Source organism: Chiloscyllium plagiosum, chromosome 23 (genome assembly GCF_004010195.1).
Source record: "Chiloscyllium plagiosum isolate BGI_BamShark_2017 chromosome 23, ASM401019v2, whole genome shotgun sequence".
Taxonomy (NCBI): domain Eukaryota; kingdom Metazoa; phylum Chordata; class Chondrichthyes; order Orectolobiformes; family Hemiscylliidae; genus Chiloscyllium; species Chiloscyllium plagiosum.
In genome coordinates this window covers 31,200,186-31,226,063 of record NC_057732.1, presented here as the reverse complement: position 1 = coordinate 31,226,063, position 25,878 = coordinate 31,200,186, and the positions used below count along the sequence as shown (strand labels likewise).

The 25,878-nt window shown below is 39.0% G+C and overlaps 1 protein-coding gene across 5 annotated transcripts in view; it reads right to left on the bottom strand.

Annotated features, from left to right (window-relative positions):
• Window positions 1-24,631, bottom strand: part of LOC122561734 (gamma-secretase activating protein) — an 88,678-nt gene extending 64,047 nt beyond the window's left edge. For 2 of the 5 annotated variants that reach the window (XM_043713814.1, XM_043713815.1), the window contains exons 1-6: window positions 24,058-24,599; window positions 23,616-23,695; window positions 14,042-14,098; window positions 13,875-13,944; window positions 13,636-13,692; window positions 9,901-9,989 (exon numbers count right to left, since the gene is read on the bottom strand). In XM_043713814.1, the coding sequence (XP_043569749.1) occupies window positions 9,901-9,989; window positions 13,636-13,692; window positions 13,875-13,944; window positions 14,042-14,098; window positions 23,616-23,695; window positions 24,058-24,145 (441 nt within the window). In that variant the 5' untranslated portion in view covers window positions 24,146-24,599. Of the gene's footprint in view, window positions 1-9,900; window positions 9,990-13,635; window positions 13,693-13,874; window positions 13,945-14,041; window positions 14,099-23,615; window positions 23,696-24,057 lie in introns of all 5 variants that reach the window. The other 3 variants (XR_006315096.1, XM_043713816.1, XM_043713813.1) reach the window with 3 other exon arrangements.
• Window positions 24,632-25,878: the final 1,247 nt, after the last annotated feature.

The following is a 25,878-nucleotide window of genomic DNA, read 5'->3' as shown; positions in this document are numbered from 1 at the left end:
AATCATCTGATAATAGATGGTCAGTTGTGTAAAAGTCAAATGTATCATCGATTTGTCCTTGAATTTGACCATTATTTGTGACAATGTTATATGATCTGGGCTCTAAACAACATGATCACATCTTCCCATGGACCCACATATTTGTACAAAGATCTCAAACTCTAATGCCTTGTTCAACTTGGGAAACTGCTTACATGCTCTTTGATGAATGCTGTTAAAACAATTTCCCTCTTCTTTCTGGCAATGCATAGTGTACAGGTAGCTAGGTGGTAAGATTGTGTAACTGGAGAACTGTAGGGATCTGCCTTCTACACAAGAGTGCTGCTGGTGAAGGAAAACCATTGCCTTGAGGAGGAGCATGGAGATTTAATTTGTTAATCTATAAATGAGAAACAAGTTGCTAAGATCTCTGATCATGGACTTCACACAAGCAGTGTGTTCTTGCAAGATCATTATGGACGATAATGCAGACATGAGATCATGTGATGCCCATCCCACTTCCCAGATATCTTGGAAGGGTGTACAAATGTACTATAGACCATTGTTGGACACACTTGGTTGAGGACTATCAATATACAAAATATGGCAGTCAATGAGTCAACAACTGCTGCACTGGTGGTATCTTTGATTGGTCTCACAATAAAGGTGGGAAATAGTCAGACACCAGCATGTAGTTATCACCTTGGACATGGAACATATCAGTTATGATTTTGCACCATTGCTCAAAAGGAATCTCATGTGGAATAAAAGGTTCTCTCTAAATTCCATCAGCCACAACAATAATGTTTTGCACAACAACTTTCAGTTGATCAATGGCCTTATTGATGCCTCATATGCTAATCTTGCGGTTTTTTTTTCGCTGTGCTCATGTTACCTGCATGTATATTATCAAGGATATCTCAATACAGGCTCTGTGGAATAATCACTTTGCCTTTGAGAGAGTTACATCCTCCCAGAGCACTAGTTTGACTTGGAGTGACCTTAAAGAAAGTTTTCACTCAGGAATCTGGTGAATGCATTTGGATCGTCCATTGATTACCTTTTTGAGCTGTTGAACATATAACTGTTGTCCCACTATACCTGATAAGAATGGAGACTTCAGTTTTAACACAGTTACCCAGCAGTTAGAGTAGGTTCTTAATCCTCCAACCTTTACTGGACAATCAAGTTCCAATTCAGGTAAGCTTTAAATCAGATGCCTCAGACTGTAAAAAGGACCTTTCCACATGATTTCAAATGCTGGGAAATTGCCCATTGCAAAGTAATGAAAAACTTTCCAGGCAATTCCCACAGATCCAGCTCTATCAAGCATTCCAGAGTCCCATGGAGCCTCAGATTATACTGCCACTCTGGTCATGGGAATACCTGGGACATACTTTTACTTATGAAGTAAATACATAATTACATTAATGAGAGCTTAAAGTGCTCGACAAACCACAATCTGTTTCATCATAAGTGTAAAAGAAATTATACAATTGCTGTGGGTCCTTGTCTATGCATAACCCAGGGGACCAGAGTTTGAAAGTCTATCCTGTTAGCTCAATAAACATAGGGTCAAAAAGGGACCAAAACTTTTAAAACTGCCAAAGCACTTTTTTGGACATAATTAAAGGTAACATTTTTGCACTCCTGTAACAATGCTGTGAAAGTCGATAACCACCAAAAATTGCTATGGGAATCATAAAGCTAGCCACTGCTTTTGATTCATGTCAATGTTGTGCTCACTTCTCATTATCATGATTATACAGTCAAGCCAGCACACATGATTCTACAAAATGGCTGCACAGCTCATCCATGGTGTGAGGATCCAAACTTGTAATAGGTTAGAACCAACTGAAACTTCTTAAAGACAGCCTGCACCTCTTGAATAGGAAACACATTGTCATTTGACCATCACTGGAAAGTCAATGCATGAGTATAGAGCCCCTAGCATGGAGGGCTGGTTCTAGAATCAGGAGGACAAAACTCTCAGGTTAAATGGGAAGCCATGGGGACTGAGGTGAGGAGTAATTTCTTCATTCAGAGGCTGGCAAATCTTTGAAATTCACTGCTTCTGGGGTCCATTGAGGCTCATTGAGTATGATCAAGACCAAGATCAATGGACTTGCATATATTAAAAACATCAAGAGACAAGAGATAATGTGTGAAAACAGAGTTAAAAATCAAAAGATCAGCTACGATTTCATTGAATTGCCAACTCTTGCTCTTATGTTCCTGACCTGAAAAAACAAAACAAAGCAAAACAAAGACACACTGTGGAACAGACTGAGCTCTAAAGATTTTTCAATGCTTCACTGAAGGCTCTGGTCAAAGGGAGAATACCAGTGGCCAAGATGCCACCAGAAAATCTCTGAATTGGGAGCAGATATCATCGAGCATCCTAATGACCTGGACGTACTGTCATAAGACTTTCAGTGACCTCACATAAGTGATCAAGATCGAGGTAAAGCCATATTCCATCCATTACATTACTCACTTCAGACATGCTCAATGCACCACAAAAACCAACAGTATCCTCAAAAAAAATTTACAACCCAACAGTCAGAGCTTTACCTGTCACCCATTTAGCACTGCTACCCTCACTCCTCTCAGCTTGCACATATTGCCAGCTAGCGAACCATGTCAGCTACATCACAGAGTGCACCACAGTCAATGATTTCTGCTTCTACTCAGTTAATACATTATCCACTGCAGAATGAAGTCACTGAGATCATACTGTTTTGTTCCCAGCTGCTCAGAGATTGCTTGTCTCAGTCAGGCCTACATTTTGGGGCACAATAGATGGCCTCAGGTGACTCTGGACTAGTGGGAGGATAGGTTAAAAACAAAAGGGAAATTGAACGAAGAAGGAATAGATTAGATTTATTCAGGGAAAAAGTCAACCCACTTGGAAAAAGCATCAAAGACTGTTGGTACTAAGGGAAATATAGTACAATCAGACTCAGTGCTTTCATGGGCAAAGAGAAAGTATACTGGAAAAATGAAGTAGTTTTCACATTCTGCATTTTAAAAAAAAACAGACCAAAGAGGGACTTGTGTTTTTCCCTCTCTATGCCCAAAAGATCCATTTGTAGCACTTGAACCCACTGACCTACAAATTTGTAGACATCAACATAAAAACCCTGCTATAGGCAGCACCAAGAAAAGAGGGCAGAAAATCACTAAAGCAATTATTCTAACCCTATTCATACAAACTCGGTGGAAAAGTACAACCTCAGCTAATCTGCCAGTTTCTGGAATAATTCTTGGTGCTGTCAACGGGAGCACTCATTAAAGTATATCTCTGTCTACTAACCTGATTAATGTAGAAATGACCCATACAAGCAGCCTTGCATATAAAGAGCTGAGCATTTCGTGCCAAAATTCACTCAACTCTGGGAGGCATGGGCCGACAACTCTTGAAAACTGTCTACAAATGGAGCATACAAGATGCCCCTTCACCAGAGCAATTCCAGAGGCCACAGGAACATAATCTTCCCAGAAAATATGCCAGCTTCCCCAGATAGAAAAAAAATGCGAGTTTCAACGCATGTGCAGAGTGCTCATACACTACCACGGAGTTATTTGACATTTAAAAAAAAGGACCCACATGACCATGTTATTTCCCCTACACCAGCCATTCAACATTTATGACAAATGAGCAGCCCAATGTCACTCATGGATAACCAGGTCTGATAACTGCAAGCTTTGTGTGCCTCAAGACAAAGATAAATCAAGCATGATATAGTTCCCTACTATGTAAAATATTGTTTCAGACACATTTGGATTTTTAAAGCCAGTGTGTTCAACCACTTCCTTAATTAACAAAATCAATCATGCCTGCTTTATTTAAATAAGGAGGAAAACAAGTTTAGATAAGGTGCAATTCTGGTACAAACATCAGCAGCTTTTGTCCCCATTATCCTATCATACCTTTGAGGCAGGAACATCTTTTGACAGTCGTCAGTCTTAGTTCAATTTAACACAGTTGGCAACAAGCACGTTACTATAAAAGGTGACGGTTTGCACCATAGTGGTTGTGTGTTAGCATCACCTGGTGCAGCTCAGGCTTCCCTCTGGTCACAGCCTCTGCCACATTGTTTGCAGGAGAAAACAGTGAGCTGGGAACGTTTATGTTTTGCTGGTCTCTGCTTTCTCTACTCCCTCTTCTTACTCGGTGGAGTATTTTTTGTTTCTACTAGCTTCTTCTAATAACCTTCCAAATTGTCAGCCTCTATAGGTCAGAATCATCAGTGCCACTAAAAACATCATCGAATCCTCAATAAGAACAGGTGCTGGATTGGCAAGTGGAGTGAATGGATATTTTAAGCACAGGGTCCTCAGCAATTTCCTTCTGCAATACAGGACCAGGTTATACTTCTGGACATATAGGAGGGTGAGAGGATGTCAATAAGGGTCTGAATGCTTCTGTTTCTGGATCCTCATTTCCCTCCCTCACCCCACCATGAGGGGAAACTCTTGAACACCCCAGTGTCCATTTGGAGGGTCAGCAGTTAACTAATCATGGAGTGCTAGACTTCAGGTGGATGCCCACATGGGATACAACAGTTTATTCAACATCGGAGACAGCATGTTGCACCCATTCTCCATGCCATTAAGTTGAGTTCATTATTCATAACCGCTGTCCCTCATGTTGCTCTGTACTAAGACTGAAGTGTCCCCTCCAGACCACTGAGCAAAATTGATGAAAATTCCAGAGCTGCTCAACCATCAGGTTCTCCCCTTTACTGGAGTCCAAAGGAATACAAAGCACCACATTTAATACAGGCTTGGTTAGAGGTGCTGTCAGAATGACGACATGTTTGAACGTCAGTATGCCTCTGGGCTCCATCCAAAATCTGTTCTTTATTCTTTAACAGGATGAAGGTGTCGCTGGCTAGGCAGCATTTATTGCCCATCCCTAATTGCCCAGAGGGCAGTGGAGAGTCAACCACATTGCTGTGGTCTGGAGTCACATGGAGGCCCGACCAGGTAAGGATAGCAGCTCCCTTCCCTAAAGGGCATTAGTGAACCAGATGGGTTTTTCTGACAATTGGCAATGGATTTATAGTCGTCATTAGATTCTTAATTACAGATATTTATTGAATTCAAATTCCATCTTTTGCCATGGTGGGATTCGAACATTAGCTGGGTCTCTGGATTAACAGTTCAGTGATAATACCACTGGGACATCGTCTTCCCAAGATTTATTCCCTCAGCCTTATCTCAAGATGTCTGTATTGCAGTGGAAATATTTGTTCAGAGCTGAGAATGTACTTAATAAGCACCAGTGTGTCCACTTGGGAATTTGCATGACATACCTGGAGGCAAAACCTGTTAACATTCTGTTAAATCTGTGTTCTGGGGTCTCAGTTACCATGAGGAGTCACAGCTGAGAACTTGTCAATGGAGAGGTACTGACTAACAGCCAGAGATTAACATATTTGCCTCTTTATTGCATTGCTATCAGACAGCAATGCAGGCTGATGTTGAGAAGCAAACTAGCACATAAAAGCAGAAAGCATGCCAACTCTTCACCTGCATACCAGACTTGTTGAACACACCATGTAGAACGCTTGACCCTTGTACATCTGACTTACACCAGAAAACAAATGACTGCCATTCCTTCAAGTCAAAATCTTGGAACTTCCTCCTTAACCTCACCAAGAGCGTACCAATAGCAGAATACCAGCTGTTCCAAAACATCTTTGAGGGCGATTCAGGATGGACAACAGACCCTGATCTGCAAGTAGCACTCTTATCGAATGAAAAACATTCCGGGCCCCTACATTGGAATTACGCTACTTTTACAGAAAAAACAAGAGTGTGTTTTGGGCTGAGTTGTCTCTACTCATCTTTATATCTACCTCAACCTGCCACACTTCCTTGCAAGCAGACCTCACCAGAAGACCCTGATTATATATATTGGTAACACAAGGTATGATCACATTTTAAATCCTAATGGCTCCATCTCAATAGGCAACATGGAGAAGAGGGGTAAAGGTGACTATAGTGATGTTTTGCATGTAGAAGCCATACCAGAGTTCAAAGAACATTCTTCTTTACTAAACCATATTCAGATAGAAATAGAAGAACGCTAAAACAAGTACAGTTTGCCAAAAGCAATGTGGATCCCTGGTGACAAGCTATCATAATTCAAAACTAGACAACAAAATCATGCCTTCAATAAAACAGATAATAAACTGTTCAGGTTTAACTCAGTAGCACAGAATAAGCTACTTTGACATATCTTTTAGACAAATGATTGACTATTTTAAAAAAATTGTTTTTGCAATGTTAATTTCGGAATCCCTATGCTGTTTAATTTGCCTGGCTTTTGTGATCCAGATAGCAATCTGTTCTTTGAATGCAAGTGATGTCATCTTGGCTTGTCAGAACCTGTTGGGAGGAACAATAAGTCTTCTGTGGTTAATGCCAGCATTGCACTGAAAAAGTTGGCACGTATGATAAAAATATAATCATAACCGTAACTATAATGAGAACCAGGTGCTAAAACAGGACACAAATTACTCACCAAGAAATACCAACTTGGAGACACCTATAAAAGGTCAATTGGGCACTGGCACCAGTACCATGGTAGATATTTTCTAATCAACCTGTTCAAGGATGTTATCATACACCTTTGTAGCAAATGAGACTCCAACTTGGGACTCCTGGCTCAAGCAGGGACACCACCACTGCACCACAAAAGCCCGTTATTGGGGTAGAAGGAATCTGTTCTGGTGTGACAGGCTTCACTTGAACAATACTGGGACCATTGTCCTGGCGAATTAGTTAACCAGGTAGAGACAGTGCTTTAAACTAATTTGGAGGGATGTAAGGTTTGGGAGAGGGGAAATGTACACTTGAAAAGGAGGAGGATATGGCAGCATTCACAGCAGCTTTTGAAAAAAAGCATTATAACAGAGACAGATAACCAAACTCCATCACCCTTTTTATCTCTGTATTGTTAACACAGTAAAATTAAGCTATTGAAAACCCACTTGGCATAGTCAAATTAGCAGAGGTAACCATGAGGAAGAATTCATAGAATGTATTTGGGACAGTTTCCTGGAACAATATGTTGTAAGCTCAACAGGCATCAGGTTTGTTTTTCTAATTTTATACTGTACACACATTTCTCCTCCTCAAAACTGACTTCAGTTAAATGTGCACCACTCCTATTATTCTTTTCTTCTACTAAAACAGAGACTATAAACCCATAAAAATGAAGTGAAAAGCACAGCAGCATGAAAATCACCAATTAAAGAGAGAGGAAAAACAAAAGGTTCCAACATTGACCAAAGCAGCTGACAGACAAACCAACCACAAAGTGGATTCTGAACTTGGCATAAGCCAAGCTAATTCTTTAATAAACTTTCAATAATCTTTCCTTCCAATAACGAGTAGTTAAACTTCATCTAAATCAACATTATATATTCAACCATCATTTAAGCAAGATCTGGTCAGGTTCAAAACCATTACCATTTTCTTGTGACTGCATGACAGTTTCTAACAAATGGACAGAACATTTCTATCTTCTGCGCCATGTTTTCCGTCTAGCTAAAGATCAAATAAAACTAATAAGGGCCAAAAATGATATACATTGAGAAACTGAAACATATCTACCACATTCAGCTGGCCCTTTGCACAGTTGCTCAAAGTAAACTAACAACTCTATTTATTTTCCTCTGCATGGTAAACAAATGAAGGACTGTGGTCTGAAGTGCATATTTAAAACATGTGAACCGAAGACTCTGAAAGAGTCAAAATGTACTCAAAATGTTAACTCTGTTTCTCTCTTCACAGATGCTGCCAAGACCTGCTAATTTGTTCCAGCTGTGTATTTGTCATATTTATGAAACATATTTTGATTATATTCCCACAATTAACCATTTCAGGAAGACCATCCACAGAATGCAAGATATGCTTGTTGAGCCTGCTGAGTGGACTGCAAGCAACCCCCTACCCATACAACAAAAACGATATTAAAAATGACACTGCTAACTTTAGGGAACAGGGACGACAGCCTGCAGTCTTTCTCTGGAAACTAAGAGAACTCAGAACACCTCTTCAAAGTCAGATTAGGATTACATAATTATTTACATTTATGAACTAAAGACATGCTTAAAAGAAATCCTAATCTCTTTTCAGCAATTTCACATGAAACGGATTTTCTACAAACAAACCAAGTCCAACAAGTTGCACCAACAAATCATGTCATTTTTGTAACTAAACTTTCTAGTAAAAGAGATTAAACATGTACATGGCTTGCAGACATTTGCCTCAGTTCCCATTTTAAATTTTGTGATTTTGTGTATGTTACTTTTACTGGAGACCTGACAATTCTTTTGTTTTAAGAAAAAGTAGTCTATAGAAAGGGATATGCGATATGTTAGTTTACTCTCCAATTGGCCTCAACATTAAATGGGACCTATTTTCCAAGCCATAGAAAATTTTGGCCCTGGAACAATTTTATCATCTAACCAAGTAAGTGCTGAGAGGGCCAGATTACGTAGATTTAGTTCTTCAGCCACTCTAGAAGGTCCTCTTTACAATGTATTTTGCCAGATCTTCTTTGGCTGTCATGATCCTTTCCCATCTGATAGTGTTCATTTACTGCTATTCTGGCAGAAAGAAAGAAATGTACAACACACTTGTCTCAAAATATACTCCAAACCCTAATGCCCAATACAACATAACATACAATGTGCTGCTTTGTCTTCAGCAATCAGCCATCCCTCGTGATCTCTGCCAATACTTGTCCTTTTCAAGTTATCTTTACTAGACATCAATGTTAAAATGCTCAAGACAAAGCTACAATTTAGATTAGATTGCTTACCGTTTGGAAACAGGCCCTTTGGTCCAACAAGTCCACACCAATCCTCCCAAGAGTAACCAATCCAGATCCATTTCCCTACATTGACCCCTGACTAATGGGCAATTCAGCATGGCCAATTCACCTGACCTGCACATCTTTTGGACTGTGGGAGGAAGCCAGAGAACCCAGAGGAAACCCACGCAAACACGGGGAAAATGTGCAAGCTTCACATACACAGTCGCCAGAAGCCGGAATTGAACCCAGGTCCCTGACGCTGTGAGGCAGCAGTGCTAAGCATGGAGCCACCATGCCGCTCTGAAGCTATCATTTATAATAGCTGTCACATGAATCTTGATTCCACAATAACAGGCTTGTGACATGGCATACCCTCTGTTTTATCCCTGCCCGTGAAGGGATATTTCTATTTCTGATTGCTCTCAAGTTTCCTCAAACCTTTACTTTAGAGTCTAAAACCAGAATTAACAACAGTATTAACAAATGCTACACTTTACACCATTCCCTCAGATGCTCTCTCACTAACAAATCAGAGACCAGAGAAAACATTGCAAACCTGTTATTTCATTGAAAAAAGTAAACGGACAAATATTTGTATTTATTACTCAAATGCAAAAGGTATCAAAAGATAGAAAAGCTTTGTGACACTTAACTTTTAAGTTCTTGTTAGTCTAAATTTTATTACTACTTTTCAATGTTGATATTTTTACCTTTTGTTATGTTCTACTTGACACAATTTTTACAGAAATTTACTTTCTTCCCCTTGTTCTAAAGCCATGTATAATTTCAAGGAAAAGCCACTTGCTTATTGGCCTCCGCCAATGCTGCTCAGTAACTAATCCTAGAAGACTACTGACCCACTAACAGGTTTGAGTTCGGTATTTCACTTTTGGCCAGTTAGCAGGCTGAAATTATTCCTGAGATTTGTCAGTGCAAATCCACTTTTCATGACCCAAACTCAAAAACACTAAGAAATATTATCCAAACAAAAACCAAAAGCCAAGCAAACTTCTAAGTATTTGACAGGCAGTCACTACTTTTATTAAACTTAATAAAAATCAAATTAATGGAACGGTGATAAATACCTGAACTCGGACGTGAGAGTCCACAGCTTTTAAAACTTTCGTATTATTTACTGGATGAATCTCAAGCAATAACGTCAAACACCTGGAAACTGCAACAAAAGCCAAGGAAAGTGAGGAAATGCTAATTACATTGCACTAACATACTGTATATACTCGAGCAATAGTTGATCTCATAAGAGTCGACCCGCTATTTTTGGACAGGAAATCCGAAATTTTCTAAAGTTGACCCTAGTTCTTCACAGATGGCAGATCAACATTAATGAGTCAGAGTACCGGCAGTCGCACTCCACTCTGGGATTTTTTTAAATTACCATAATTTGTTGCGGTTTCTTTCTTTATTCACTGAGAGGTCAATTGGGCTTCTGGTAATGATATAGTATGAATTTTGATGGGAGTGAATTTCAGCAACGCAAAAGAAGTAGCATCCATCTAATAGTCAACCTCAAATTTAACCTTAAAAAGTAGCAAATTTTTCTTTTACTGTTACTCGATACATATGGTATGCATTGAATCAATACAGTATCATTCACCTAAAAATCAAATGAGCCATCATCAAAAAGAACACTTAAGACATGTTTTCAATTTAGCAATGCACAAAATATTTTCTTGGATGTCCCAACACCACACACTATATCCGAGCTAGAAACTTCCATGCCTCATTACACAAGAACAGCAATGTGAGCAACTTTCCCCAATCTTCCAATTTTTCCATTATTCATGTATTAGAATTTTGAAACCAATACTAGCATTTGATTTCAACTTTTATCCCTATTTATGGAAAGTTTCACAACAGCAAATAAGTCCAGAAACAGTAGGTTCACTAAATGCCACAATTCCTTTCTGTGTATTTACCTAATTGACCAGTTTACCCAATATGGCCATGGTAAAATACTAATAACTTTGAAATAAAAATCGTTATAATCAGAGGGATCTTACTTGTGATACCTAAGTAAACCTTGACATGTACCCTAGAGTGTGGAATTTCTACTGAAATTATACATAAATATTACTCATTTTTCATGCCAAGAGCCCACGTCAGAGTTAGATATCATTTATAAAACCATTGGTCTTGAACAATATTAAATAAAGTTTACTGGTACAAATAAGAATAATTAATGCAAATTGCAAAAAGCTGACAGACTAATTAATAGTATTTTGTACCACATACCAATGAAACTCACAGCAATGAACAGTCTAAGTCGTGTCAGGTCAGAATAGTAAATACTCTCGAAATTCTGCAGACAGAGCTAACAAGTTTCTAGCGGTTGCTAGCTTGGACAACCGGATAGGGAAAAAAAACATAGCTAACAATCTGCTTCATATTTACAGAACTTTGACAAATTAAGCAAGAAACCAGTCTATGAAGATATTGTTAATCCCATTCAATTGTCTACCGGTGATGTCTACAGAAAATGCAAGCCTTAAGATGAACAACCTCACTGTCTCATGTCATTCACTGTACAGATGCATATTTCTCTATCATATCACACTGCTCGCACAGACAAACAGATGTGTTCCTACATTGTACCCCTTTACTGGCTATGAAATGGTTGGGATATTGTGATCCACCTTGACACCATCTCAAGCCATTGAACACCCCTAATTTAAACCATCAACTCTATCAACCACTTCCTTCTCTGATCTTGAATGCTTGCAAATCCCAAACAACCTTTTCATTCATCCTCTTGCAAAATGGACCATAATTAACGACGATGATCTCTCACTATTCTTCCACATACAGCCTGCACAATGGCATTACTGCACCTAAACCTCATGTTTTATGCCTTCTTACCCTACCTTTTTGCTCCAAGGTGTCTAATATATTAAAGACAGTCAATGTTTCATGCACGGACAATACTAAGGGACATTCTTTCACTGAAGCAAAATCGTCCAACACGCTCAGCGTGGGTGTATCAAATGAAAAGCAAAATCTCCATTTTTATCAGTGATGTTTAAAACTTCTTTGATGTGCACATGGAAAATCCTGATAGTTCTAACAGAAGAATTTTAATACTCATACTTCCATAACCTTACTCAATGAAATAATTACCATTCAAATGATTTATTATTACATCAGCTCATATATGATGTACAAATGGTTTCATTAACATTTCAATATACTTGCAATACAATATTTGAAAGAATTGTATCAGAAATGGTCATTCAGCACTGTATCAAATTTGAACAATATAAACCCCTTGCAAAATCACAGATGAAATACTAAAACAGAAATAAACCACATCCATCAATTCTATCCAATCTACAATGACATGATCTTGAATGGTGAGGAGTCCACAATACCTTCAAGACAGAGTCAAATATATCACCATTTTTGGGCTATTAATGATGAAGCATTCTCTCACCACATATCATTTGAGCATGGGGAATTATCTTTAAAAGGTTCAAATGGATTAGGAAATAAAATCGATCGAAACTGCACCGAAACAGGAATAGTTAAATGTTTCCTACTCTGAACTCAGAAGGGAAATATTCAAAAATAAAAGATTACGTCCTTCAAACTTGCACTCAATTTTCACCAAATCAGGACAACCTCGAATATGGTTAGAAATGGCAAACAGAACCCAGGCTAGCCTCCATTTTGGTAGATCCCATTTCTGTTAGCAGAGAGAAGGGCCAATGTATCAGAACTCAGAAAAAGTACTGGATTTGACTGCTCTGCAGAGTAAGACACAATTTTTGGATTCCAGCAGATTTAAGAAGCAATGTCGCAACTGTAACTTTTTGGAGAAGATGCAAACGCTTCTGAAGGACCTATTTAAGCTTAATGAATTGAAATTAGTTAAATCCTCAGCCCTTTAATATTGGGGGTTGGAGAGAGGAGATTCTGTGGCTTTCACTTTGAGTTTAAAAAAAAGACACCTGCTGCTGTACTGCATTGGATGAACAGGCCATTTGATGCAGCTTAGAAAACATCATTAAATCAATCATTTATACAATTTTAACAGACTCCATTGTTTAAATTTTCTCAAGGTTTATTACAGCCCTGTCCATTAAGAATGGCAGTTGACTTTCAAAAAGTTCCAGAACCACTTATCTCAACAGGGAGTTATGTTTACATTTTGTTTGACAATTAAAAGCATGATCTGTTTTTGATCTTGTAAGTAAAATAGATTTTTGTTGGTCTTTACAAGTGATGGACTACTTGAGGGGGATTTAAATTTTAAATGTGTTTATGAATGAGTTTATTTTTCAAGGTGAAGTATGTTTGAGTGAAAACTGAATTAGGTTCACTGACATAAAATTATTTTTCTTCTTTGTTTCAACGGTATGACTCCTGAGATCTGCTCATACATGACTGTAGAGAAAATATTATAAGTATAGGGAACACAGGGCATAAGTCAGGGTGTGAGAGGTGAGGGCGAAGAGCTAAATGCATAAAGTTAAGCCAAAGTACCAGAGAAGACAAATTGTCCTTGCAACCAATCCTGCCTTACATTCCCATGCTTCCATAGACATGAGGATCAAGTCCATCCCATCCCCACATCCCTGGAGTGGACACATGATGGTCAGTGGTCATTTTAAAGGAGGCAAGTCTGCCAGGTCACAAAGTTTTCTGGCTTGACATTCTCATCTCTCAACGAAAAACCCAGTCCTCGATCTATTATTACTGTACAGACATCATCAATTGAAAAACAAATTGAGTTGACCAATTTATTCCAAAGTTTTAGCAGTGTTCATTTAGATAGCTACAAATAACAAAGTTTAGAATAATACCTGGTCTGAATGTTTCAAACGGTACACCACTTCTTGTAAACTGCAGAAAACTTACAGCTAGTAAAGACAGAGAGAATCAAATTTTTTTTAGAATAGGCAATTTTATTTATGAACAGCTAGCAAACTTGAATTCAAGCAATGACCTTTAATCTTAACATGATTGACCATAATTCTGAAAGGAACGTGACATATAATCAGCATAAAAACTCATTTCAGGAGCGAAGGTTTGTCCCACTTACCCAACAATGTTCTTTCCATGTTGACAGAGCAACTAATCAAAGGTACTTCCTTGTCAAAAACATATAGCAGCTGGAATATAATGAACATCATAAAAAAAGGTTAAAAAAAAAAGCAAAGATTCCACATTCTGATCAAACTAGGATATTGAAAGCTTAAATTGTGTTACCTTGTTTTGCTTGTTGTGAGGATCAAATGCGGCAATACAAGTGGTTCCCTTCGTACCCTTAAACACAAAAACAATTTTGCTACTTCCACATCAAGGCTTATTTTGATGATATATGAAGCGGTGTTTTGAAAAGGATTTTTTAAAATCTTGGTCATAATTCTATTGTGATCAATTTCAGGATGAGCAAAGATCATAAAATATGAAACTCCTGGACTTGAATTATTTAAACATACCACATGCAACAAATGCATTGCATATTATTCAGCAAAACACTACAATTTATCTATCACTTCAGAAAGTACATTCATAGGTTTTAGTTATTATCTTACAGATAACTTGTTTTCCCTGCTTTGCTTCATGTTTTGTGATATCATGACCCCAGAACCTCAATCTGCATACCCAATCCAAATCCGTAAACACATAAGGCTACTAGGGAGGGAGTTCAAAGATTCACACCCAGCGATATATTTCTAATTCAAGACAGTGTGCCTTGACCAGGAACTTGTAGGTGGTGGTGTTCCCATGCAGCTGGTACCATTGTACTTCTACTAGATGGGGAAAATCAGAAAGCAAGTTGCCTATTGCAGGAGTCCTAGCCTCCGACCTGCTCTTGCAGCCACTGTACTGGTCTGGCAAGTTCAGCTCAGTTTCTGGTTAATAGTAACCCCCAGGATGTTGATAGTGTGGAGTCAGTGATGGTATGCCAAAAGATGGCTGGTTAGATGCTCTCTTCCTGCAAATAGCCCTTGACTGGCACTTGAGTGGGATGAATGTTGTTTGCCACTTGTCAGCTCAAGCCGAGACATGGTTTAGGTCTTGCTGAATTGCACACAGGAGTCACTAATATTGTTAAACATTGTTGATGGTTGCACAAATATTTCTGACTTTATAAAGAGGGAAGATCATTGATGAGTGACTTGAAAATAGTTAGGACAGTACCTGAAGAATTTTAACTCTGAATCTGGAGGTCTTGATTCAAGTCCCACCTGCTCTAGAGATGTGTCATAACAATTCTGACCAGGGCGATTAGAAAATACTTACCTTGAGGAATTTCTGCAGAGATGCCCTGAAAGCGGAGATGACTCAGCTCCAACTACAACTATCTTCCTTTGTGCTAGATATGACTCTAATCAACAGATTTTCCCCCTAGATTGCCATGGAGTCTAATTTTGTCACACTTGGTCTAATTTAACATTGATATAAAAGACCATCACTTTCACCTTTGAAATTCAGCTCTCATGCTTGAACCAAGGATGTAATAATGACATGAGTTGAGTAGCCCTGAGAGAACCCAAACTCATTGTCAGCAAGCAAGTTTGCAAGTGTTACTTGATAATACTGTTGATTATTCATTCCATAACTTTACTGATAACCCATAGTAAACTTCTGAGATGGTAATTGGCCAATTTGGATTTGACCTGGTTTACCTGTACAGGACATACTTGGGCAATTTTCCAGGTCAATGCCAGTGTTGTAGCTGAACTGAAGCACAAGCAGGTCTGGAGCACAAGTCTTCTGTACTATTGCCAGAATGTTGGAGGAACTCACAGCCTTACTTTGTCTGTCTAGTGCCTTTGGCCATTGTTTGATATCATATGAAGAGAATCAAATTGACTGAAGACTGGCATCTGGGATGCTGGGGACCTCCAGAGGTGGTTGAGATGGACCATCCACATGTCTCTTCTGGCTGAAGATTTTATCAAATGCTTACAGCCTTATTTAACTCACTGCTGTTCAGCTGATATTTAAAAAGTCAGCACCTCTCTACTGTATTAAATGCTTGATGATCATTGCTTCCAAATTCATAAATTTACTAATACCTTGCTCTGTGGGTCTATATTCACGGTTACCTATTTAGATTCTGCAACATATCATCATCGGTAATCTTGTATTGTCAGTGAATCTCAAGGCATGTGATTGAAAGAAGTTGTGTTTTCTTCTTAGAATAGTGTATTTTAAAAGCATTTTATCCATTCAAGGTATTTAAATCATTCAGATTTTGTTACTTTTTAATCTGTTAGTTATTGTAGCAAAAGCTTTTGGGTACGATGTTACGACATTGGGACAGCAAGTCAGACCAAATCAGGCTCCATATCCCTGAATTCACAATGCAATAAAATGAAACACTTTCAGAATTGCCCAGTTGTTCCTAACCAGTTTTGACAAATAACAGATATCAGATACCAAGTTTATGTTTAATTGAAAAAATAATAAAATGTCAATTTAGCAGAACATGGATAAATAACAAGGCAGCCTATTTAATGTCAATGATCTAAGCCCAATCTTCTTGAAGCACCACCCCAATTCAAGGACAGGCAGTTAAGGGATAAATGAAATGAAAAATAAAGAATTGTAATTTGCCATTTCAATGGCTACACGATGAATACTATGCCTTCAGAAATCCTTGAACAATGTTTTGTATTCCAGACACATAGGTTGCTATTTTGTCTAAAATTTCAAAGTCACCAATCCATGCAAATAACTTGCATAGAGCACTGGAGACTTACTGAAATTTTACAAATTGGGGTTCTTTCCTAAAAATTTTCAATAATTCTTTAACTACGTTATATAAAAAAAAGTGAATAAAACTCAAAACACCACACCTACAAATCACTCACCAAACCATTCACTGTTCGGACTTCGAAACATATTACATTCCTTCGTTGTCACTGGGTTGGGTCAAAATCCTGGTATTCCCTCTCTAACAGTACTGTGGGTCTATCTACAGAACATGGACTGCGGCTCGAGGCAGCTCACCACTTTCCAAGGGGCAACTAGAGTTGGCCAATAAATGCCAGCCAGTCAGCTGTATTCCCTGATTGGATGTCGAATATATTCACAGTGGAATGGTACTGGCCAGCCAATCAGCTGCCAGTCCTCAGCCAAAAACAGTGGTGCCAAAACATTTGCAGTGCTTTTTGGTCAATAATTAACCTACAATTATCTTTCCAGTCCAACTCCCGTAAGGAAACAATTTTTTGGTGTTCTTTTGGTTTTTAAATTTATTTGACCTCTCCTCTTTTCCAAAACTCCAGATTTGATTCTCAACTTCAACTGACATTTCTAAACCAAAAATAAGAAAAACAGCGATGGTCTCAACAAGTCTTTTTTTTTGAAGAACTGAAGATAAAATGTTTACACATTGTTCAAGTTATGACTGGTTGCCTATGACGCATTGCAGGATACCTAACATAATGTTGAAAGGCCTTGGCATTGCACTTCTCCACAATAGAGGATTCAGTGTAACATTTAACTCCAAATTTCTGGTATCAATTTAGAATGTGATAAAACACTAGAAATTAAATTGTGTGGAGAATTTTAGGTGTTTTTTTGAAACAATATAGAAATAGTGCAACTATGGAAGGGGCTTTACTATGGGGGAAATGAGTCCAGACAGGTGATCAAAGTTTCATTGTGGGCATATTTCAAGAACAGTGACCATAATTCTGTAAATTCTCAAGTTACTTATAGAAAAGGATAAGCATTGTCCTCAGTGAAAATATTAAATTGGAGGAAGGCTAATTAGCACAACGTTAGACAGAAACCAGGGAATATAAAGTGGAGAGACTGTTTGAGGCTATATCCACATCTGGCACGTGGGAATCTTTTAAAGGCCAGTTGATTAGAGTTCAGGACTGGCATATTCCTGTGAAAACGAAGGATGAAAATGGCAACATTTACGAACCTTGGATGATAAAAGAAATTGTGAACTTAGTAAAAAATAAAAAGGTATGAAAGATGTAGGAAATTGAAGTCAGACAGAACCCTTGAAGAATACAAAGATAGCAGGAAGGAACTCAAACAAGGAATTAGGAGGGCTAAAAGGAGCCATGCGATTGCTTGGCAAACTGGATTCAAGAAACTCCCAAAGCATTTTATGCATATTTAAAAGCAGCTAGAGGGTAACTAGGGAAAGTGAACTTCATTTAATGACAAAGGAGGGAAGTCATTCATGGAGCTGGAGGATGTGGGCAAGGTTATAAATACTTTGCATCTGCATTCACAAATAAGGAGGACATGGTGGATGGGGAGTCTTGATAGGGATATGTTGATATTTTGGTATTTTGGGGAATGTCATTATTAAAAAATGGTTGGGGTTTTTAAAAAGCACCAAGGTTGATATGTCCCCAGGGCCTGATGGGTCTCGACTTAAAAAGCTGAGAGTCAAGCGTGGGGTGCTGGAAAAGCACAGCTGGTCAGGCAACATCCCAGAAGCAGCAGCATCGACATTTCAGGCATCATATTCACGATGAAGGGCTTATGCCTGAAATGTCGATCCTCTTGCTCCTCTGATGCTGCCTGACCTGCTGTGCTTTTCCAGCACCACTCGCTTGACTTTGATCTCCAGCATCTGCAGTCCTCACTTTCTAATAGAAAGTAGAGTGTGTCTGATAAGGAAATTGCTACAGCCTTGAATGAAATCTTTGTATCCCCTTTAGTCAAAAAATGAGGTCATAGAAGATTGGAGAATTGCCAATATTGTTCCTTTGTTTAAAAAGGGCAACAGGGATAATTCAAGAAATTACAGGCCGGTGAGCCTTACATTAACAGTAGGGCAATTTGGGATACAATTCTAAGGGATAGAATTGTAAAAATATGGATGACTTAATGTCAGGCAACATGGCTTTATGCAGGGTAGGCCATGTCTCCAAACTGGATTGAGTTTTTTGAGGAAGTGACAAAGTTGATTGATGAGGGCAGGACGGGAGATGTTGTCTACATGAACTTTAGGAAGGCCTTTGACAAAGCCCCAAACGACAGGCTGGCACAAAAGGTGAAGTTGCATGGTATATATGGTGAGCTGGTAAAATAGATACAGAACTGGCATAGTCACAGAAGACTGTGGAAGGGTATTTTTCTGACTGGAGATCTGTGACCATTGGTGTTCCACAGGGATCAGTGTTGGGACCCTCATTGTTGCAACATATATAAATGATTTGGAGGATAATGTAGGTTGCCCGATTAGTAAGTTTGAGTGTAACAAAAACTGGGGAAAGCTGCAGCGACCAAGGAGATTTCCAGAGGATACAATGTGATATAGACAGGCTCGAGACTTGAGCAGAGAAATAGCAAATCAAGTTTAACCTGGACAAATGCAAGGTGATGTATTTTGGAAGATCTAATGTAGAAGGGTGGGATCCCGTAAGGGTAGGATCCCTTAGCAGTATCAACATGGAGAGGGATCTCAGCATAAGGTCCACAGTTCCCTGAAAGTAGCTATACAAGTGGATAAGGTGGTCAAGGAGGCATATAGCATGCTAACCTTCATCGGTCAGGGCACAGACTATAAAAATAGGCAAGCCGTATTTCAGCTGTATTGAACTTTATTCAGGCTACATTTAGAATATTGTATACAGTTTTGGTTGCCACACTACCAGAAGGATGTGGAGACTTTGGAGAGGGCACAGAAATGGTTTATCAGGATGTTGCCTGGTTTGGAGAATATTAATTAAGAGGAGAGATTAGCCAGCTTGCTTTGTTTTCACTTGAAAATTGAAGGATGGAAGGCAACCTGATAGAAGGTTGCAAAATTATCAGAGGCAATAGAATACCCTGGCAGAGGAGGCCATGGAGGTGGATATAATAGCAACATTTAAAGGGGCACCTTGGCAGATGAATAAACAGGGAATGAAGGGATATGGACAGTGTCAAAGCAAAAAATTTAGTTTAGAAAGGCATCATGTGTCAGTGCAGTCTGGTTGGGTTGAAGGGCCTGTTCCTGTCCTATACAGTTCTTTGTCAGAATGCTCAATGTAAAGTATCATTCATGATTCCTCAGATACTGAAGCAGTTCATACTCAAATGCATCAAGATCTGGACGACATGTCTTGAGCTGACAAGTAGCAAGTAAAATTCACATCATAGAAATGCCAAGCAATGACCATCTTCAATAAGAGACAACCTAACCACCAACCCTTGACATTCAATAGTGTTATCTTGGCTGAATACCCTGCTAACAACATCCAAAGTGTTGCCATTGACCAGAAACTCAACTAGACTCACCACATAAAAAGTGGCTACAAAAGCAGATCAGAACTAGGAACTGTGGTGAGTAACATACCTCCTAACTCCCCAAAGTTCATCCACTACCTGCAAGGCACAAGTCAGGAATGTGAAGTAATGTTCCCCAATTGCCCGGATAGTTGTAGCTCCATCAATACAAGACGCTTGACACCATCTAGGACAAAGTAGCCCACTTGATTGGTACCACATCCATAAACATCCACTCTCTCAACCACTATCACTCAGTAGAAGTGGTGTATACTATCCACAAGATGCACTGCAGAAATTCACCAAAGATCCTTCGACACCATCTTTCAAACTTCTGACCACTTCCATTTAGAAGGACAAGGGCAGCAGATACGTGGGAACACCACCACATTCAAGTTCCCCTCAGATACTCACTATCCTGACTAGGAAATATATTCCCATTCCTTCAACGTGATTGGTCAAAATCCCTCCCCAAGGATTGGGAGTCAACCTACAGCAAATGGACTGCAGTGGTTCAAAAGATAGTTCACCCTCAAGGGCAACGGAGGATGGGTGATAAATTCTGGCCCACTAGTGACGTCCACGTCCAGTAAGTGAATTTAAAAAACTTTGATGTCCAACAATTGTGAAAATTGCATAGTCTTACTTTCTTTCTAAATGAATATTTTTAGGTAGAAAATTAAAACATTCTAATTTTTTTTGCATTTGTTTGACTAGACAAGAGAGGAAAAAGAGCAGGACAAAACATAAGCTGGTGAATTGACAGCTGATTTTGACATCCTATTCAATTTAATTTTCCAATGAATTGGGCTGCTAATTCATTGTCAAAGGCCAATTTCACTCCCAAGCCTCTAATCCATCTTAGACTGCACATACAAGTCAAATTCATCAGACCTCAACAGAGTACCTAAACACAACAAATTTCCTCCAGCTTTACCAATAGACATGCCGTAGGAGACAAATCAAGAATTTTAAAAATATGAAGCAAACCTTTACACCTCCTTATTTAACAGAAGAAAACATGATTAGTGCTAGATTTATTTAATGTCTGTTATTTATATTCTTGTCAAATCAGTAATACAGTCAGACAGGATGAAGGAGGAGGAAGGGGAAGTGCAGGAAGTAGAATCAGTATGAGTGGCAATTAGAAATATCAGAAGATCAGGAAGCACTGCTAGGAATACTTTATAACCTCATTATTAGCAGCTTTAACTGTTGGACAACAATATTAACCAAAATATGATAAGAGTTTAAAACAAAGGCAATGCAAAATGCTTAATCCTCAAAGAGTGAGTGGATAAATCAAATCAAAAATGTTTCAGATAAGGTCAACACAGCATTATGAAAGAAAATTATATTTGTCAAAATTGATTAGAATAAAAAGAAACAATGGATTTAGTATATTGGAACTTTCAAAAGACATTTGCTAATGTGTCACACAGAAGGTATAAGATGGGATTGGAAACACCAAATACAGACATCAGTTAAAAAGATAGGAGGAACAAAGTGATCATTTTCAAGTTGCAACTGCTACCTGTTGGGTGCCATAAGAATCAGTTCTGGGGAGTCAGCCATTTATAACTGGTATTAAAAGGGACAGAATATAAGGTATCCAAATTTGTTGTTGATACAAGATTAGGTGGAAAAGATAGCAGTGAGGATGATGCAAAGACTCTGCAAAAATATAGTGACAGGTGAAGTAAATTAGGAAAAATAGTGCCAATGAAGCATAAGTCAGAGTCAGAGAGCTACAGCACAGAAACAGACCCTTCGGTCCAACTCATCCATGTCTCTCATCCCATTTGCCAGCACGTGGCCTGTACACGTCTAAACCCTTCCTATTCATATATCTATCCAGATCCCTTTTAAAGTGTTGTAATTGTACCAGCCTCCACCCACCTCCTCTGGCAGTTCATTCCATACATGCACCACTCTCCGTGTAAAAAGGTTGCCCCGCAGGTCACTTTTAAAGCTTTCCCCTCTCACCCTAAATCCATGCCCTTTAGTTCTGGATCCCCTACCACCCCCGGGAAAAGATCCTGTCTATTTACCCTATCCATGCCCATCATGATTTTATAAAAAAGGTCCATAAAGTCACCCGCAGCCTCTGACGCTCCAGGGAAAACAGCCTCTCTATTCGGCCTCTCTCTACAGCTCAAACCCACAATCCTGGCAACATGTTTGCAAATCTCTGAACCCTTTCAAGCTTCACAACATCCTCCCTATAGAAATGTGAAATTATTCATTATGGTGCGGGTAACAGAAATCAGAATATTTTTCCAATTGGTGAGGTGCTATTAAATATCGACATAGTCAGTTCTGATATAACAGTTTAGTTCCATTCTGTGTGATCTCGCATTATAAGAAAATCATGCAATAGTCGCCCTATTTACACTAATGGGGCCACAATCACGTTATAGCCAATACAAGTAAGAAAGTTCACTTTTACAACTAAATCTAAATTCTTCAATTGCAATAAAGCCAATCCATGTTGAAGAAATACACAGTGTAGCAAAAGTGATTGTATTCAGAGGAATATGGATGTCCTTGTAGAAATAAGAACACAAAAGTTAGCATGCAGTTATAGTTATAAACAGAGTCATCCAGGACAGAAACAGACACTTCGATCCAACTAAGCCATGCCAAGCATAATCCCAAACTAAACTAATCCCACCTGCCTGTTCCTGGCCCATATCACTCCAAATCTTTCCTATTCATGTCCTTACTGAAGTGCCTTTTAAACATTGTAACTGTGCCCACATCCACCACTTCCTCAGGAAGTTCATTCCATATGCAAACCACCCTGTATAAAAGATTTGTCTTCTTTAAAATCTCTCTCCTCTCAATTTAAAAACATGTCCCCTAATCTTGAAATCCACCGTTTTAGGGAAAAGACACCTATAAGTGTTGTGTTACTTTTTATTACAAAGAGATTGGAATACATGAAAGGAAACTTTATTGCCAGTTGTACAGGGCTTTGGTAAGATGGAATGATGTAAAGTTTTAAACTCCAAGAAAGGACATGCTTGTCCAAAGGGGATACAACAAAAGGTTGACTAGATCGATTCCAGGGAATGGGAGATTAATTAAAACAGGCCACTACTCAGGAATTCAGAAGAATGACAGATTACCTCATTGGAAAACATGAGGTTCTGAAAAGCCTTACCAGATCAGATGCTAAGAGACTGTTCGACTTTGCTGGTGAACCAAGAACTAATGGTTTTGCTCTCAGGATGAGAGGACATTCATTTCAGAGTGAGATTAGTTTTTTTAAAAAAACTTAGAAGATAGTGAATCTTGGAAATTTTATCTTCAGCAGGCTATGCATATTCAGTTATTGAATAATATTCAAAGCTGAAATTGGCAGATGCTTGGATGCAAAGGAAATTGACAGAATTGGGGATCAAGATGCGCTACCGTTTAGCGCCAGACATGATCTTACTAAATTGCAAAACAGGTTCAAGTGGCACTACGATCTCCCATTATTTTTTCTTAAATGTTCAGGGTTGAGAAACAAGGGTTAACACAAGTTACATATAACAAAGTAGCAACAAAATGAATTGCTAACGCAGATAATAACTACCTTCCAGGTGTACAGGACATGACCATTCATTTCAACATGGACAATTTGTAACTCCTTCCTCGAGGGCCTCGTAGATAAATCTAAAAATTGAATTAAATGAAGAAAACATATTTTATAAGTTAGATTACATGCAAAACGTGGCAAAAAATGCACTTAACAGTCCGCACCTGACACTGATGTGTTACTTTTCGCACAGACACAGAAACTAATTTGAATCGATTTGCAAGCGCTGACCGACGGGGCACGGTTTAGGAGTTGTAAATAGAAAAGTTAAAGTTTTAAATGCCAGTTCCTTGCTAATTAGATTTAAGCAATTCAAACTTTAAACTCAATCTTAGGTACCACAAAAGGGGTATTATTCAAGATTTACTACCCAAATACTTTTTAGAAATCTGTATATTAGCTCACCATTGTATTGAAACAAGTTCATTAGAGAGCTTACCATTTTCATCCGATGGGGTCAGTCTGCACTTCAAAAGCCAAGGAACGACGTCATCTTCAATATCAAAAAAATGCTTTAATTCCAACATTGTCACTGCGCTTCCTCCGCCCTTTAAAACTAAATGTTCTTCCACTGCCCCAACTGGAAACGTCGGGAACGGAATTTCTTAATGACAATGAAAACAACCACCTAGCAACTAAACTCCAAGCAATACCTTCAAACTAACTGAGCTTCCCTCATCACAGTGCATCATCCAACATCACTGATCCACTGATCCACTTCTCCCTTTCAAAATACACCAGGAACTCCTCTACACACCAAGCACGCAGTCCCACACAGACTGTTCTGATTTACGCCTTGTAAAACCAAGCAAGCAGTGCAGACTTGCAGGAAGGAAGAGAGTTCTGAGCCTGTGATTAGCTGACACGGTGCCAATCGCCATATCCTCAGTGAGCGCGGCCTGGAATCCAATCCGATTAATTGTCCAATTACAGCTTTTGAAGTATCGTATTACTGGTTTGTGGAGCCTCGTACGAAACGTAGCAGAAATGTCGGCTGTTCATAAATCGTTTCCCAAAAAATCTTCACATAGATATTACAGTTTGGTCTGTGGCCTGCCCTATTTTTGTAATGACATGGAAGTTCCGGTGTTGGATTGGAATAGACAAAGTTAAAAATCTCACGACGCCAGTTTATAGTCCAATAGGTTTATTTGGAAGTACAAACTTTCGGAGCGCTGTTCCTTCGTCAGGTCGCGAATGGGAAAGGATCATAGAACACAGAATGCATAATAAAACTATCAGTGTCATACAACTGATGCGATGTATTGAACAAACCTAGATTGCTGTTAAATCTTTAATCACTTAGAATGGTGTTGCAAATTTCAATTGGTTAATATGTAAATCCCAAAACTTCAAGTCACAGGCCCCAAATAATTTAAGGTTTTATCAGGTATAAAGAAAAGTGACATCTCAGCTCAAACAATGCATTAAAGGAGTAAGATTAGAGTATGTCTATATCCCAGCCTTGAGTCAGACTGGTTCTATTTCCAAAGTAGGAATTTATAAAATGTCACATTGCCTACAGATTGTGTGCTTTTTAAACAAAATAGAATGTATCTGCAAATACAAATCTGCAAATGCAAATTCACCTCATACACTTTGTGTGTGTGGGGGGGGGGGGGGGGAGGTGAGAGAGTGTGTATGTTTGTTAGTGTGTGTGTGTGCATGATAGTGTGCGCGCAAGAGTGACATAGTACAAACCTATGAGAGTATGAGTATGTGTGTGAAAGTTTACAGTGTTGTGGTGTCACCTGTAGTGTGACATGAACCCAAGATCCCAATTGAGGCCATCCATGGGTACCAATCTTGGCTACCAGCCTCTGCTCAGCAACTCTGCGTTGTGTATCCCGAAGTCTGCTGTGGACTTAGCTACAACAACAGATGAATGGACACCACGCAAAAACAATTGCCAGACAGGGATGTTCCCTTCCAGTGGAGGAACATTTCAGCAGTCAAGAATATTTAGCCTCAGATCTTAGGGTGACTGTTCTCCAAGGTAGACTTTGGGATACACAACAACCCAGAGTTACTCACCCAGAGGCTGAAACCAAGTTCAGTACCTATACACTCATACAAGCACACATAAACACACACAGTCACACACGATCACACTCACACAAACCCTCTCTCGTACACACGGTGTCTCTCGCTCAGACACCCTCTCACAGGCATATACTCTCTCAGATTGACACACACACTATCAAGCATGCACATATGCACAAACACACTCACATTCTCCACCTCCCCCCTCCCCACACAC